Source organism: Mercenaria mercenaria, chromosome 14 (genome assembly GCF_021730395.1).
Source record: "Mercenaria mercenaria strain notata chromosome 14, MADL_Memer_1, whole genome shotgun sequence".
In the NCBI taxonomy this organism is placed as follows: Eukaryota; Metazoa; Mollusca; class Bivalvia; order Venerida; family Veneridae; genus Mercenaria; species Mercenaria mercenaria.
In genome coordinates, this window is record NC_069374.1 from 6,324,845 (window position 1) to 6,343,640 (window position 18,796).

General features: G+C 34.8%; 1 protein-coding gene across 2 annotated transcripts; it reads left to right on the forward strand.

The window, feature by feature from the left end:
* Positions 1-6,742: 6,742 nt before the first annotated feature.
* LOC123526253 (uncharacterized) lies at positions 6,743-16,362 on the forward strand. Of its 2 annotated transcripts, none has more exons than XM_045305325.2 (3): positions 6,743-6,890; positions 11,398-11,589; positions 14,767-16,362. In XM_045305325.2, the coding sequence occupies exons 1-3, from the start codon at positions 6,839-6,841 to the stop codon at positions 15,051-15,053; spliced, it is 531 nt and encodes a 176-aa protein (XP_045161260.2). In that variant the 5' UTR covers positions 6,743-6,838; the 3' UTR covers positions 15,054-16,362. The 2 variants fall into 2 exon arrangements, with proteins under 2 accessions (XP_045161260.2, XP_045161259.2); XM_045305324.2 differs by lacking the exon at positions 6,743-6,890 and adding an exon at positions 10,232-10,350.
* The last annotated feature ends 2,434 nt before the right edge of the window (positions 16,363-18,796 follow it).

Here is an 18,796-nt window from a genome sequence, read left to right on the forward strand (position 1 = left end):
GTTCACAGTACAGAGCAGAGAAACAGTTCATAGTATAGAGAAACAGTTCATAGTACAGGGAAGCAGTTCACAGTACAGAGAAACGGTTCATAGTACAGGGAAACAGTTCACAGTACAGAGAAACGGTTCATAGTACAGGGAAACGGTTCACAGTACAGAGAAACGGTTCATAGTACAGGGAAACGGTTCACAGTACAGAGAAACGGTTCATAGTACAGGGAAACGGTTCACAGTACAGAGAAACAGTTCATAGTACAGAGAAACAGTTCATAGTACAGGGAAACAGTTCACAGTACAGAGAAACGGTTCATAATACAGGGAAACGTTTCACAGTACAGAGAAACAGTTCATAATACAGTCCACAGTGCAGGGAAACAACTCACAGTACAGAGAAACAGTTCATGATACAGGGAAAAAGTTCATAGTACAGAGAAACAGTTCATAATACAGGGAAACAGTTCATAGTACAGGGAAAGAGTTCATTAAACAGAAAAAATGTTCCTAGTACAGGGAAACAATTCCTAGTACAGTTAAAATTACGAATGTAGGGATAATACACGTTCTTTTTGTGTATTAACGTCTGCAGAAGCCCGCGGGATTGTTTTTGACCGAGACCGAATTGTCGCTTTTCTTGCATAAAAACATTATACGACAGCTAAATGCATTGTTTTCATATGTGATGACTTAACGATTCCGGTACATTTTTGTTCAATTACCGTTCTGTTGTTCTTGGAAACTGTATGTTTTAAATGTCCATAACCAGGGCCCAGAAATCAAAAACACTTCCAAAAGCATGTTATGTAGGTTTTTAACCGATTATTTATATCTGTCATTATTACAAACATAACATTACCCATATCTTTGCATATCACTTAAAAGTTCGGTGAGTAGGAACACTATTTAAAAGTAACAACTTTTCAATCGAATTATTTTGAGTACGAACACATTTAGAGTACGGATGAAGTCGAAGGTAGTGGAAAGCTTTCAAATGTTTTATCCAAATTCTTCGCGAAATTTGATAGAAGCATTTTGACTGATACGTACAAAAACATTAAAATGATTCATAAAAAAAAAAAACAATTGCACAAGTTACTTGCAATTGTTCTACACTACGGTTGTCAAAAAAAAAATCGACTCCGACTTCTTATAGGGGATGTAAACAAGGGATAACGGAGCGAGTACGTACATTTTTGGGAGTAGTGCGTTTGGGTTTGGTAACTGATACAGCAAAACATACTATGGATTATATTGCATTTTTTATGCTACAAGAAGAGATTATTATGGAAGAATCAAGACGCAGGTACCAGGCGGCAGCCTGCGCAGAAATACATATAAATCGATCCCTGGTAAAGCATTTCAAAAATAAAAATCATGTATTAACAGCACGTGAATTGCCTTCTTTGAACACGATTTGTCTCCCGTTAATGTTGGGATAATACACTTTTTTGTGTATTAACGTTTGCAGAAGCCCGCGGGATTGTTTGTGACCACTGAGACCGAAGGTCGAAGTCACAGATATGTCCAAAGGGCTTCTGCAGACGTTAATACACAAAACAAACGTGTATTGTCGCTATTCTTACATAAAAAACATTACACGACGACTAAATGCATTGTTTTCATATGTGATGACTTTACGATTCCGGTATATTTTTCGCTACTATTCGGCTGTTCTTGGAAACGGTAAACATGTTTAAATATCCATAACCGGGGCACACATATCAACAACACTACCAAAAGCGTGATTTGAAGGTGTTTGAGCATCTTATTTTTATTTCTAGTTATTACAAACGTTACTTTACCCATACTTTTGCATATAACTTAAAAATTTGATTAAAAGGAACACAATTTTAGGAATAATTACTTTACATTCAAATTACTTTGAGTACGAACACATTTAGAGTACAGACGAGTACGAAGGTAGTGACTGGCTTTCGAGGTTTATTATATGAACTCTGCGAAAAATCAGGTAAAAACATACCGACTGATACTAACAAAAAATCATTATTATAATACCTAAAAACGAGCAATAGCACAAGTTACACGCGATACTTATTTATTCACAGTTATTTACAATAACTGAACAGTCGCTTTGTAAAGGGAGAAAACTCTAAGAGAAGCTAGTCCGTACTTTGATGGGGGCAGTACGTTTGGAGTTGGAAACTGGTACAACTAAACATGCTATGGATTACATTGTATCTATGATGCTACAAGAAGAGATTATTATGGAAGAAACAAGACGCAGATGCCAAATATCAGTCTGCGCAGAAATACATACATAAGTCCCTGGCAAAGCATTTCAAAAATAAAAATCATGTATTAACAGCACGTGAATTGCTTTGTTTGCACACGATTTTTCTCCCGTTTATACATGGGCGGATCCAGTGAAAAAAAGTTATTATTATGCAAGAATACATGGGCGGATCCAGCAAAAAGTAGTTTTTATGCAAGATTCTCTTTAAGAAATAATAAATAAAAGAATATGTTATGCAAAGCAGTAAATTATCCTCGGATGTTTTATAACCATCTCTTCTTCACGGCACCTCTAATGCGTTATAAAATTCACTGAGCGAAATACTCCATCCACTTGTTAAAACGGAAAACTCCCAGCTATGGTGGCTGATTTGTGCCGTTTCGTTATTTCGTTCTATACAAATAGACAGATAGAGGACTGTATATGTGCGTGCGTCCGCCTGCCCGTTCGTCCGTCTAATTTTTGTGCAGATTATAACTTATCGTACATTGTGAAAATACTACATGCTTGTCTCAGGGAGATGGATTCAGATCCCTATCTGAAAGGTCAAGATCACGATTGGCTGAGGGGGGTGAGCAAGGGTCATGTCAGATCTTTATTATCCTTATCTACAGCTAGTGCAATGCAAAGCAGGGGCCTTAAAGCCAGGAGGAGAAATGTCAAGGGGGCGGCGTTCGGCGAGGCTGTAGGAAAATCATCGGATGACCACATTCATTCAGACAGTAAAGTACATTTGTATATCATTACAGCGGGTTGTCGGTCTAGCTTTTAGAGCGTAAAATCTAGATTTGTCTACTAAAGAAAAAAGAGTTGTGATATTATAATAGCAGAAAATAACAGCATATACAGATTTTTCAAATTTTAACAATTATTTGTTCCAATTGTCCTTAATTATTTTAGCACGTGCTTCCTTGTTAGCACAGCCTTGTTTCCCGGCAAGAAACCGGAAAATTCATAAGAAACTGAAATATTCCCACGAGAGAAGATAATACAATGATGCTATAGGCTAAGTTTGGTCAAATTCCACCACAGGTTCATGGCAGGAAGTCATTTAAATGGTCTTTTTGTTGTTTTTGTTCATTCTGTTATTTCTGTCGGCCCCGAATTTGTATTGGGTTAAAAATCGTCTTTCAGCAGTATATCAGTTATATAACGGCAGACAGTTAACCTAACCAGTGTGCCTGGTTTCTGTACCAGTACAAACACGTTCTCCGCAAGTAACAGCCAACTTTCAACTTTAACCAGAGGTGGTCGGAGGATGACTGATTTCATACACAATGTATTTTGTATGTACGCCTCACTCAAGGATCAAACTTACAACCCTTCGATTCGTAGATAGTCGCTCTCCCTAGTGAGTTAAGCGGAAGGGCTAGAGCCATGGAATAATATAGTTTTCTACTACCGTGATCAGGCTATTTGTAGAGCAGCATGTTGACTACAAAGATTCAAGATAAAATATCGCAATATTTGAATACAATTTCAAGACCGATCGATATATGAGGACATCCCTAGAAGCATCATTCAAGGTGTCTGCAGATCCTGGCCAAAATGTCTGATGTCACTCAGGCAAATGAGCAATGAAGAGTTGAAGCCAATTCTCTACTCTGGGTTTCTCACTCCTGTACAGATATGTCTGGTCGATTTGCGACACAAGCCAGAAGATGAACACCACTACATTGTGTATTTTGTGGCCCACTGGTCAAAGTTACATGTCTGCTGGTCACTCAAAAGAAAGACGATGGAGGAAGTGGCTATTGGCTTAAATAAGAGAATCTTCTACAACGTAAGTATAAACGATATACTATACTTGGACAATGGGTATGAATTTGTGAATAAGATTATGAGAGAAATTGTGATTGACTGGGGTGGTGAAAAGTTCATCTTTTTTATGAATGGACGACGTAGACTCAGTCAAAGTCAATATATTGTATGGTAAAGAAATGCAACCATTGAACGACACATAACAAACAAACACTAACTATGGGTTTAACAGGAGAAAGGTCTTACCCTTGAGCTGACTGGCTGCCCGAAATAATGTATAACATGAAAACTTAAGTAGTAGAAGTAATACACAAATTCCTATATGAAGTTGTATTTGGACTAACTCTATTACGGACTTATTTCCATAGTGTATGACCAGACTGGAATGAGAGCCCGCTTGAGCACTTGCTATGACACAATCATAATGACAATGTTTCCACATAAAATAAAGCAGGGTATAATCTATATGTATTGTAAACACATATCGCTCACATATTTTTGGAAATGAATAGCCATATACAGCTACATGTAAAATGGCCAAAACTACGTGTATTTTAAACAAGTTTGCAATATTTTTGTCACTACATTATGCCTTTGTTTCTCAAACTGATTTCATACTGTGTCTCATACATTGTGCCTAATACAGTATGATATGATAAGTATACTATTTATTGAACAAGAATTCTAGCAATATATCGAAGGTTTAAATCTTCTAAAGTTGTGAAGTATAACATTAAGAGGGTTCGAGTCCATTTTTGACAAGCAAAATTGATCAAACTTATGAGTGCCGACCGTTTTTTATCAGATAATAAATAATGAGCTGCTGTAAGGTAATTGACCCATAATGACAATCGGCAATTTACGTGAAATTACGTAATATCCCGATACTACTTCGGTATTTTCCGGCTGCTGATGTAGCTTGTATGAGTAACGAGACGGAGAATGCCGAAGTCCTTTACGGAGAATACGTAATCGCACGGAAATAACCGATATTCATTATTAATGCTATAACTTTGCAACATGAACGACTGCTATACCTGCCAGCAGTAGTAGCAGGTACACTGCTGCAACTACTATAACGTTATTTTTTACGTCTGTATCAATATTATAGATACCCAATGCAAACAAGATAACATACAATATAGCTTGTATAAAGTCTATCCCATTTATCCCACTGATGTTTTTTGGTCTCGAAATTCAGAAAATATTGCATGTTATCTAATAAGCGATAGCACATTATGATTGCATATCTATAAACACACAAGTAGCAATGATAGGGCACATTAGATTTCTACGGTGTGTCGCCTGGTTCAGAAGAGTTCTTTGTTTCACGATGGCAGTATGATCGCAATAGCATGAATCAGTGAAATAATCTATAGCCCTTATCATGCTGGACCCGATTGATTCTGCCTTTGCGACCAGTGTAGATCATGGTCGGCCAGTACATCCATGCAGTCTGATCATGATTTGCACTGTTCGCTATTTAGCTAGTATCATTTTGGCAAGCACCCCTTTAACAATCAAAATTCAAAAATGGACAAAATCATTATAGAAATTTAGCAGGGTAAGGGATAGAGTGTAAATACATCTTAATGTACAGCCTGCTATATCGAAAATCCGGGTACATGCTAGCACTTTTGCAGTTCAAGGTTCACGATAGGTACAGCACAGGCACATTGTTAGATCGCTCCATCATTTCCTCGAATATTTACGTTCCAGTTGTTAATTAGTCTGGGTGTTAGACGTAGTGATTAAAATCCCGATTTGAAAGTTATAGCTTGACAAAACAAATCCAGGTTAAGAACACAGCGGCATCAGCAAAAACAAAGGAAATTCATTGCAGCTGTCTATCTACCTTCTCTTTAAGAACAACTGGTGATGGTGCTTCTGTGTTCTTGCTAAAAGGAACCTGTACGTACTTTAACCTGACCGTGCCATGACCTTCAAGATACAGCATATGATATGTATATCATATAATTATTTTTGAATGTATTGCACTCTTCATGTTTTTTAAGCACGACTTGCTATATAACAAAATATTTAAAGCAATGCACTGTCACGTTCGGAGAGAAAATTCTAGTGAAGAATTTGATTAAACTCTGACTTTTCTAAACCCCAGAATATACTTAAAAATCGGCAAATAAAAACATGTGGTCGTATGTTTGACTTTTTGCTACACAAATTTGAAAAATTTGGGTCTCTCTCAAATTTTGTATGGAAAAATATTTTTTTTTTATAAAACTTTCACGAATATATTTTTTCTACATTATGGATATGATTGAAAGTTTTTTACAGTTGCAAATCAACACAGTGTCTTTTTTATGGTAATCTATAAGTATGTGTTAGTATTCTTATTTTTGACTTGCCTACGATGGAAGACTCCTGGGCAAATATCTCAGGCGGATTTAATGGCATCATTTGGAAGAATTCCGCGTGTCAAAAATTGACAAAGTAATAGAAGGATGGTTCGTGCCTTCTAACCATAATAGCACACCTCGTTTCACAATGGCCCCTGGGAACCTATAACACTAGGTGTTCCATTATCACAGAAAAACAAAGTCAAGGCGTAAATTAACCTGTTAATAAAGATGTTACTATGGCTTATCATTTCTGATGCGTACACGCGTAAATATATAGGGACATGTAAATATTTACAAGTGCACATAGAATTTGAAAACATCTGACCCATATGGTACACCGTATTTACTAATCTGTAAGATAGCGACAGAACTAAATTTGAATTGAACATTTTTTTCACTTCTTTTCTCGTGAACGAATAGCATTTACGCAAACTGGAAGTTGGAATATCTGAACAATTCACGTGCAATGAAATTGCTCCAAGCAGTTGTGGTATTATTTGGACTAAATGTCCTGATAGGTAATTAAACACTATTTATTTAGAAATACAATATAATATAGCGCAACACCACTGGCAAGATTAAAATATGTATGTGGTATATAGGTTACTACTACGGAGAGGTTGATTTTCTGCATGAAAACGGAGCATTGCTTTTGTGTGAAGCTTTTGCTATTCAGATTTGTTACTATGTTTTTATATTCCCAGAACAAAAAGGAAAACAGGAAAGACCCCTCAGAAATCATATGTACATTATTCAATGTAATTCGTCACGTGAAATAGAACCATCCCGCGGCGAATAAACTCTATATATCTATTTTTTCTGCTTGGTGAAAAATGAAGCTGCATTTCTATATTAAAAGTACCATTTTTACCATATTAAACCATGTTGCAGATACTGAAACGTTAAGTCAGCTGATTCTTCCAACCTGACCATTACTTTTAAGAAATCGAAGCAACGCATGCAATTTCTGTGTTTATGTTTCGGCCATCTTGATTATTTTCGAACCTTAAGCTTTCATTTTTTGAATTTAGAACATATCACTTTGTACAAAGTCTGATGATTCTCCCACAAGTAGCATGATTTTTGTTCACAATATGACTGCACTGTATTGCATTTTAATAGTTATAGTGACACTGATTTTGACAGAATAGAATTACAAAAATTTATCTAAAATGTATCTATTTAAATTAAATATTTCGAAATCACGAGCTTGCGTGTATAAAAAGTTATCTTTAAACCCACTACCAATCATATAATGGAAGAATTATTCCTCTTCTGATGTTCTATTCTGTTTCTAACAGGTAATATCGTCAATATACTTGAAAGCAGATTGTTATAATCTATAAATAATTATGACTATTGACCGGCAAGCCATTACCACGAGTAACATGCAAACTGCATGTCGGTAAAGCTTTAGATATGAAACAAAACTTTAACAATTAAGTAAGGTCCTATCAAATTATTTAAATTGTCAAGTACCCTTAAATCACTTTCTGTGTACATAGCCTTTATTAGTTACTGATAAACGGTAACAAAACTTTCGAACAGGCCAAATTACAAGAATTTTCGTTTATATGTTATGTCACCGTGAAGGTGTCAGTTTCTGTGCCGTGGTCGATGTTGAAACTCCCGAATCATCTTTAAGTAACATAATTCAAGTCCCATAATTCTTAATGAATTTTGGTAAAAGTATCTCCTGTCTTGGACTAAGAAAATTTAGGTTGAAGTTTTTCATACAAATAGCTCTCTGCAAAATTTATACAAGCTATAGGGGTGATAAAACATGGCGTAAGATGCATGTCCCATACCTCTTGATTGTAATTTGATTAATTTATGCCCCTTTTAATTAAACTCCAAAACTAATAGTGATATTTGTTTGAACCGCCGGGTGCAGTTGAGCAAGTTCACAGCATCAAGTCCTATAACTTTTACATGAATTTGGATATATACCTTTTCTTAGAAAATCCGCCTTCGAATAGCCGAGTGTGTTGTCATTAGACATCTCTTGTTATATACGTTTTAACCCGTAAAAAGGCTCATTAAATCATACATGTATATATTTTCATTGAAATGAAAACAATATAAATCATTAATTTTCGACAACAAACAATCCAGAATAATCAGCCAGATGTTTTTTTTAAGTTGATAAATCACAATGGCAGAGATAAAAATATCAACCCTGATACCTTACATTTTTATTGCCTATATTTATGTATGATAGTTGAATGTTTAATGAGGGTTTTCAAAAAAATATTGACTTTATTGAATATACAGTATACTAGTTTATCCAGGCTATGGTTTATACTTCAGTCAAGAAAATGTTTTATCGTTCATCGTCATTACTTGAGTAGAGTTTTGAAGTTCTTTTCAACGAATAGAAATAAGCCTTTTCGCACGTGTTTCACAAATACGGAAGCAAACGTGAAAGTATCAAGAGAACAAGTGCATGATAGTGGTGATTTCGTTGTCTCTAAGTCACGAGAGCCCTCTTGACACCATATACAACGTTTAAGGTCTTTTTATAACTGAAATAGGATTTTTCAGTCGACTATTCTACTCACCCGGGCGTCGGCGTCGTAGTTGTCGTCGGCGACGCATCTTAGTTAAAGTTTTAAGTGCAAAACAACTATCAACCTGTATCATTATATGTAATGGATTGTTCTCAAAATTTCACACAATGCTTCCAAGTCATGGACTATATTGAAATAATCAAGTAAGATAACTCTTGGTAGAACTTAATACAAATTAAGGACCATTTTCAACTTAAAAAATATGTTAAATAATTATCAAACTGCATCTCGGGAACAATTAAATGTGTTGGATTGAAACCTCACACAATTTTCATTAGCCCTACTGAAATAATCATGTTAGATAACTTTTGGTTGGATTAAATATCAATACATGGCACTGTTCCGACTAAGAAATTTCAGATAAACTATGAAGATGTATTTCATTCACAAGTACATATATCTGACTGAAACTTCAAACGAGCCATCTTTCACATCCACTGTCCATTCGAACTCTTAGTTGAAATCAATTCAAATTATGGCCCTTATTTGACTTAGAAAATTTAGTTGAAGTTCCACATGCAAGTTGTTTTCATTGCCATAATTAAATTTTGATTTTTAATAAATTGTATTCTAATATGCTTGTCTCTGTTAAAACACTCTTACGCTAGAATGACGTCACGTTAACGTGCGGTGACGTCAAAGTTTTTGTTGCGACCAAGAAAGAGCGCTCCTATATTTTATCTACTGTTTTAGATTAAGGGCATATTAGAATCGAAATAATTTATAGCACAAACGTGTTTTAACACTATACACTCGGGTAGTAATACGTCGTACAAATAACTTCACTCGGGCTGCGCCCTCGTGAAATTATTTCGCCCAACGTATAACCGCCCATCGTGCATAAATAGTGTTAAAACACTCTTTTGCTATAAATTATTTCTTAAATAAAATAATTAACACAGTTATATATATTTTTGCCAAGTTATGGCCCTTGTTTGAAAAGTTAAGTGTGGTGTCTTATGAACAGCTCTTGTTATGTCAATGTTATAATACTGTTTTATGGTATGTCGAAATAATCCCAAGTTTTTAGTTATGGGGGAAGTCCCCATTAAGCTGACTTCCTGCAAGTTAGCAGACATTTTGCTTTAACACCCAGCCATCATAACTTTAAGAATTTGTATGGCGTATGTGAAAAGCCACGATGGTCATAAATACAGGAATATTAATCAAAGACAACATCGACAGCAACCTGTTTGCAATCAGAAACAATTGGATCTATCAAACCCCACCAAACCTAGCAATTATTTCTCTTGGCCTTGGCGTGGGTAGGCACGTCTTAGTACCATAAACGAAGATAACATTTTGGTGTGTGCAATGTGTTTGATGTAAGGGTTCCATTTAAAGCATGTGAAAATGAGATTCTTTATAATAGCTTATATTATTTCAGGATATTTTGTGCATTTTACAGGTCAGTACATTTGGATATCATTTTTAAACAATAATTTTATAATACTTTGAAAGTTTAACTTGTACGTCGTTAATTTTTTCTTTCGTTCACTTCTTAACTGCAAGTGGTGAAAAAGGTAAATAACTTTTAAATAAGACTTAATACAATGAAAATTTCAGAAAAGGAGGTAAAGGAAGTTCCCATGTAATGTTATTCCACATTCAAAATTTATGAATTAAGACATTTTTGTGAAGGGCTCATCGGTTTATCTAAAAGCAGAGAACAATCAAAAGTTTTCAGTTCAAGCTGGCTACAGATTCATCCTCTAATCTCAAATTCATGTTGGTAAGTTTTCGGTTCCTTCTTAGGGGAAAAGTAACTGGTAAGGAATCCTGGAATATGGATTAACTGACCGATGCACACATAACTAAACTAATGTTGAAAAAATATTTTAAGAGAGATTGAAGTCATTTAGTGCAGTTATATCAACGAACGTGTTGCAAGCTGATTTGGGATGTTGAACTTTTATTTTTTAACCTGTATGTTTTCTCCTAAAAAGTAACTATGACTGTGTACGTAAGTGTATGAAAAAGCATATGACATAAGTGAAAATTATAACTAGCTGTTCCTCTCATTCCACTAGCGAACGAAGGGGCGTTAGGCGCACCGGCGTCCCCATAAAACTCTGTCAAGCATTAGGTTTTTACATTTTTCTGTGTAATTAAATGTAAATTTAAAAATCGCTCCCCCACTCCAAACTTCGAATCCCGGACCATCTCCTACATCAACCAGTTAGTCAGCGTAACACCTTGTTTGCACTTTCTGATAGAAGACCGTGACTGCTTGAAGGCATGGTATGACTAGGACAGTGATGTTATGCTTAGATAGTTCTTTGAATATCTGACCTGAATTATAAAAGCTTATAAAGCAAGTGCACGAGCGGTACATATACAGAGTGGAACCAAGCAAAATTATAGCAGACTCGGTTTAACTTAGTCTGTCCATCAGAGGTATAGTATGTTGCAAAATTAATATACCATTTAAAATTAATTGATTTCTACTTTGCAGTTGCACAAAATGAACACAATCAGACAGGGGGTCTTCGATGTTACTCCTGTGCATCAACCGGAGGAAATAACTATTGTGAGGACTACAATACCTACAAACAGGCAATGGACGGAAAAGGCTATGAGAAAGTGAAGAAGGATTGTACACCTCCTTACAACGTAACATGCATGATAGAATCATTCGAAGTTCTTGGTAAGTACAGGTCGTCTACAACGGTTTAACGCACATGCACGTTTTTGCGTGCTTTGGGCCATAATATCATGTTTTATCATAACCACAATAATAGTTCTCCAACAAAGCTGTTATAAAAAATCCATATAATATTTACAGTGGAACAAAAGGAATATAAACCAATAATTTACGACAACCAACAGTTCAGGATAATCAAACAGATGTATAGAATTGACGAATCACACAAGAAGAGAAAATATATCAGTACATTTTTGTACTTCCTGATACCTTATCATTTTATTGTACACATTTATTTATTACTGTTGAATGTCTCATAAGGGTTTTCAAACACATCCAGGGTATGGTAAATATTTCAGTCAAGAAGATGTCTCATCAGTTTTATCAGTTGAGTAGATTTTTGAGGTTATTTTTAAAGGAATAAAAATGAGCGTTTTTGCACGTGTTTTACAAATATGGAAGCAAAATTGCCCTTAACTTTAAAGAGTATGTGTATGATAATGGTGTTGTCTCCGTTTATTCGGAGTGTGTCAAGTCACGAGGCCCACATCTGACGCGATGAACAACGTTTTATTTCTATAACTGAAATAAGATTTTTCTGTCGACTATTCTACGCACTCGGACGTCGGCGTCGTTCGTTGTCGTCGTCAGCGTAAGATCTTGGTTAAAGTTTTAAGTGCAAGTTCATGCAACTTCATCTTAGTAATAACCATATGTACTGGATTGAAACTTCACACAACCCTTCCCAGTCATCAACCCTACAAGAAAAACAAGAAAAACAACAAAAACAGTTAGTTAACTCTTGGTTAAATGAAATTCTAATTTCTACCCTTTCTCGACTTAGAAAATTTTGCATGCAGCTGTATTTCAGGAACAATTATATAATAATTAGATTGAATTGAAAACTTAACTCATTAAACCTATTGAAATAACCAGTCTGTATTGATTTAATTTCTCACTTGACCAGTTTCTAGACATCTATTTAGTGTGGCATCATTTCGTCAGATAGGTATTTTAAGAAATAATTACCTTTAAGAAGGTACAATCTGTTTGGACATTTTTAAAATGTACAACTGTAGAGATGAGCTCAGAAAGAAAACGTTTGTTTTGATATACTATTAAACATAAAAAACACTTTTTATTGTATAAGGATAAGGTGAATATGCATGTTTATAGACCTGACCAGATTTGGATATTCACTGATATAATCAAGTATTTCGTTTTATGACTTCACAAAATATAGCAGTATGATTATTATCTAATAGTGAGATAAAAGTACGAGTCATGAAGTAAAAATGTTTATATTATCTAGAAATAAATAACCATCTGAAAGATTAGTTATCGACTTTGATAGTCTAATGCAAAACATGCGATACTAAATTTGCGGTCTCTTCCTTCTGTCAATTTTAAAACAGATATCTTAGATATATACTTGTAAACATAAGTACTTATATTCTTGTTGACAAGGATTTCATTTGCATTCCCTGAAAGATAAAACAAATGAGTATAAGGGCACACCTATTACAAATCCATATCAATATTGAAAATATGTGCTACATGTTTACTAACGAAAGTACAGACAGTATAATATCTTTGACGTTGTACTTGAGAGATAAATTCTACATTGTAAATACTTATGGTAAAGTAAGATACAGGTCGTATAGATACATAGATTCTTTATTACCTCCACAGGCAGGAGAGTAGCATGGCATCAATTATATGTTCAAAATGTTCAAACAATAATCTGTACAAATGAGTAATACAAATAAATATACAAACGAAATACACACAAGTACAATTTAGTATGATAGAATAAGCTCAACTCGAAAAAGTGTTTTTTTGTTGGTTTTGACGTCGCCACATGGCCAGCTTTGATGGTTGAGGAAGAAGCCACACACACACGCACGCACGCACGCACGCACGCACACACACATTCCTCACATGAAGAATTCGATGCCCCGAGCGAAGCTTGACGAAATGAAATTGTACCGAAAAAGCAAATTCTCCAATTACAAACATTTTGAAAAACTATACTAAACATTATATAATCAATATGGCACAATCATGCTACAATTAGATATTTACAACATATGGATGGTTATCACCTTTGATTTCATGCATTGTTGCAACGAAATACAAGACATAAATAGCATAATCCATAAATAACCTTCAAATGAATTCCTAGAGAAAAGGCGACTTACATATCCCATACCGTTTTTCGCACAAATCTAGGAGTTATCCATATATACAATACATAGACATGTATATCAGTGAGTTTTTCGTACATCTAATATGATTATATTTTCGGTGCAATATAAACCGGATAGTAAGACCATGTTTCGAGAGCAGTACAAATACCATGTCATCTGCGAAAATGGGGCTGCTAATATTCATATTATACATGCAAAATTCGAGTTTTAAATGTTCAAACTCTAAAATTGTTCCATTGAAGTATAGGCTGTGGAGAATAGGAGAGCTCTTCCCGCCGTGTCTGGTTCCCCATTTTATTTTGAACCAATTTGAAATAAATGATTGGTTGCGTACATAACTGCGCGTATTTCAGTACAGGTTGATAAAATCTCTCAAACTTAAAGTTTCGGTTTCACTGTGATGTACTTGTGCACAAAACCATCGTGGCATACCCCATCGAAAACTTACCTACAATTAAGGTAGCAGATAATGCCTTACTATGATTTTCTTTGGCGAAAATTATTGCTTCACGGAGACGTGCATCCAAGATTTTGTTGAAAACCACCTTGTTGAGAGCTGAAATTTGATAACATTTTAGTTTTTGACCGATGAAGGAGGACATTAAGTTCAAAAAGCTTTAATATTGTAGATGGTAAATAATTGCTCTGTTTTTGTTGGGGTCGTCTTCTTTTCACCCGTCTTTATGCAAGGTTCTATTACTCCTTTGTTAAAGGCTTTCATTTGATCGAGTATCGATCGTGCCGACAAGAGGATCATAATTCTAATGAACTTCGACCGCTCTTGAAGAATAAAACCTGGCGCAGACATTAATTTATGAATATTGCTATAAAGACGAAAATTGTTTAGAAAATTTATCCAAAACAACATTGTATGTCACTTGTATCTGTGATTTATGTGGTGATTTGTTAAAAAAAGGTTCCCGATTCTTGTCATATATTTAGGCCTATGATGTTTATATATTTCTTTCAGGTAACACGGTGTCCCATATACGAGGTTGCAGTGACGGAATACATTTCTCCTTTTCTTCAAATCTCCAGGCAAACAGAAGTGCTTACGAGCGACTGGAAAAACTCACGACAAACAATGAGACTGCGTGCGTCTGGGATGGTCAAAATCAAGTCTGCTTGACCAAATGTGATACAAACTTTTGTAATGGCCCTCAACTCGAAGAAGTCATAAATAACGCCACTGTCACCAAAGTTTCCTCATTGTTAATGCTTTTGGTAATATTTGCAAGCACAATTTTTCAACGGTAGAACAATTACAAGCCGCCGGATAAACAGTTTTAAGTCGCAAGTCTGAAATTTACCAAATAGAATGTGACATTCTCCAAAACAGACACTTTCTTGATTTACGACGTTTAAAATTCTTGCAAATTACTTTTGTATATCATTCAACTTCCATCGTTCATATATTTATCAAAGTTCATGTCTTCCCGTAATTTACCTACGTAATTTCTGTTTGCATGTCTGTAACAAATGTTAGCTCATTCTACCACTCATAATTCATCTACGTAATTTCTGTCTTCATATCTGTAACAAATGTTAGCTCATTCTACCACTCATAATTCATCTACGTAATTTCTGTTTGCATATCTTTAGCCCATTCGACCTCTCAAAATCCTAAATTTAGTAACCCTTTCTGGAGTTATGTGAGTGATGAATCCAAGTCAAGTCTTTTCCCGATATCTTACTTTTTGCTCAGTTATCTGCCTTTAAGTATACTACCAAAATTGCCTTTGAAGGTCATATGAAGTCGTATCATAGCAACACCTAGGCATGATGCGTGTTATTTTAGAAGAGTAAAAGGGAAAGGGAAGGGGGCGACTGTTTTGTTCGTGCATTGCTTCTATCTATGCAACTGAAATACAAACTTGAAAAAAAAAAACTTCACAGAGCCAGCCACGCTTCCATTCACTTATTCGCCCGTCCTTCCAATATCATTGCAAATTTATTAACCAGATTTTTTTTTATCAAAACCTATGGAGATTTAAGTTAAATATTTATAATTCATTTGTTATGTTGTAAACATTAAACTGTTAGTGTTAAAGTGATATTATGCGCATTTTACTGTATATACATGTAGTGTGTTTTTGATGAATGTTTCTTCAAAGAAATTTTCAGTTGCTGTGCATTTAAATATGTAAGCTTAACAACAATGCCGTATAAAGTATTTGAAATTGATATTTAAGAAGTAAAGAAATCGAACTTATGAAATAAAAGTTATTTTATTCTTTTATGCAATGATGGTAGAGATTTCTGAAGTTAAAGGGATGTAACTCCTACGTGCAGTTTGACTTTTCCGTTGAAACAAGAAGTCATATTTGGAAAGTTATTATTTCGTACTGGTAACTGGAAGAGTTTGGTATGTTGGGTTAAAAGCTATAATTTCCTCCACCCTTTTGACACACACATCTATTTCAGCTGGATTTTTATTTGAAAATGCGTATAATTCCACTTTAACCAGATCATGAAATATTTATATTAAAACTAAGTTTTAATAAAAGTAAAATGTTCCAGGATATTTAAGTTAAATCGAAGATAAAATAAACGAATAAACACATTAGATGTAATAAACTGTGTGTTTTTATTATCATTAATAAACCAGATTTATAAAGCGCCCTTTTCATAATAAATACGTTCAAAGGCGCTTTACATAGCTCAAAGGCAGCCACCCAGGTTACCAAATTCATCCTCTACTAGTATAGACACGGAGCAATCTGACCAGAGGGACAGAGTGAGACAAAGCGTCGAGTGCGCAAGGTCTTGGTTTAAGGCCTAATTATATTAGAAGAACTAGCGTGGGAGCCATCTGGTCTAGTCGCGTAATGGCGGATAGGTTTTTGAACACTAATTTTTCACTTGGCATTGCCACAGAGATCTAAATTAAAGCTGTTATTTGTTAATTTCATTGTGAATGTTTGTTTGACATTTTGGTAAAACAGTGGGAGAGTAGGTTGTATTTGGTGAAGTGAAACTCAATTTTAGTATGAGTAGCACTTCCAGGTCACAGCAGTGTGGTTTTGATGTGATTTTACAGTAAGCAAATCGTGGGCTGAGCGCTAAACTATTGTAACTGTATATAAATAAAGAACAATATACAATATTTTCGCGCTCAGTCCTCGAAATATGACAAGAGAAATCCGTCTTACAAGATACATGACCCCTATTTTTCTCTTCATTTTATATCGGTTTTATCAAAACTCTTTAAAATGAGGTAAGGATTTGTTCTCTGAAATGAGTCTATAGCTACGTTTGGTAGCTCTTTAGAAATGTCAGTTTTATATAGAATATCTAGAGAATACCATTTAGTGTAGATGTTGGATGTAAGAATGGTACCAGAAATTCCATTGCTTTTTATTCTTGGTACGCCACAAACCAACTACGCGCCCTGAAAATTGCTGGAAGAACTAATCACGACACAATAGGTGTCTGCGCTTACCAGCAACACTTACAATGTATTTGAGTAAGGTATAAGTCGTTTGGCGCATAGGTGCAACAAAACAATGTACAATATCAAAAGGTCCATCTTACGCAACGTTGTAACTACATGTGACCTCTATGCCTACATGTTGCGTTACAATATCACACACTACACATTCAGTTATATTAAAATTCAGTAGAAAGGACATTAATGCTTAAATAAGATATGTAAACGACGGCTACTGTTTTTAGAACATAAAAAAGTAGTTCAGAACTGTTTAACATCCGTTTGTATGTACATAGTTCCGCATATCTTACATTTATTGGACCAGCCATTCATGAGCTGGTATCGCAATTAGACAACTTCATAAATATAATTGCATAACATTTTGATTTCTGCTACGGTTTAATAATTGTGTATTTAAACATACGGATCTATTAACTTATGAGATACAACCTTTTTACCATTTCATAAGTTGGACACTTAAAAGCAAAATGAAATGGAATTCATCTTCAGTGTCGTTTGTATTACAAATTTGACAATACCTTTTCTAATTTCTCACTTGAAAATCTACCTGTTTGTATTCTTAGGCTATGTACAGAGATTCGTATTTTTGTTAATGCTATTCTAAATTTTCTCGAGACGATATTTTCTAAGTAAGATTCCAGTAAAAAATTAATTCCAAGGGATTATACAATGTAAGTACATTATTCGAATCTATACTGGCTCTCCATTCTTGTATAATATTCTCGTCGAATAAATCTGTTAAAAAACATTTAAAAACTGAAACTGGTTTATATATTTGTAGGGTATAACCATATATCTAAAAAGCCATTTTTTCCAAGCTAATTTCGTACTTGTGTGAACCAGTTAGTGCATCCCAGATCGTGCTGCAAAGTTCAAGTTTATCTTTAATTGCTCAGTATGTATTTGATACATAAACATAAAAATGAATTCAAATAATAAATGAAAGACACATGATCACTGCTTATTATAGCCACATACACAAGATTGTGCTGTTTAGAAAATCGGGCATATTGCCACAGAACTTCTGTTTTATGTATAACGATTGTATGAAGCTTTAAATATGTGACGCACCATGACATTTTGGGTCCAAATTCGGCGTTACGTCATTTGAGAAAACATCAATTAAAGTTACGTCACAAAAAAAATGGTGGACGTTACAACGTGTTCGCGGCAATTAATGCATTTCTTGTTTTCAATAATACTCTACCTTGCCACAAGAAAAAAATGAAGTGACATTTATAAACATTTCCGTGTTTTGCAATTCCGTTTCTTTAAAAAATTTAAATGATTGATAATTTATCGCCCTTTGAATCGACACGCCATTTGTAAACATCGAAGGTCGCGGAGAAAATGAAACTACCAAAAACACAGGCACTTGGTTGCACTGATGGTATGTTGAAAATTCGCTTTTTAAAGAATCTTAAAAATTTGGTCTCAGGATAGATATAAAGATAAGGTATTGCACTCCGCATTATCGGCCATTATCGGCAACGGAACTACGGTCGACTGGTTTTGCAAAGGGTTTAGTAAGCCACTAATTTATCGTGGC

What these genes read in the sequence shown, in the direction of transcription:
- LOC123526253 (XM_045305324.2), top strand. Translation starts at nt 10,296, where the DNA reads ATGAGATTCTTTATAATAGCTTATATTATTTCAGGATATTTTGTGCAT. An exon ending in ATATTTTGTGCATTTTACAG is followed by an intron (nt 10,351 to 11,397) that starts GTCAGTACATTT and finishes TCTACTTTGCAG; the next exon opens with TTGCACAAAATGAACACAAT. An exon ending in AGAATCATTCGAAGTTCTTG is followed by an intron (nt 11,590 to 14,766) that starts GTAAGTACAGGT and finishes TATTTCTTTCAG; the next exon opens with GTAACACGGTGTCCCATATA.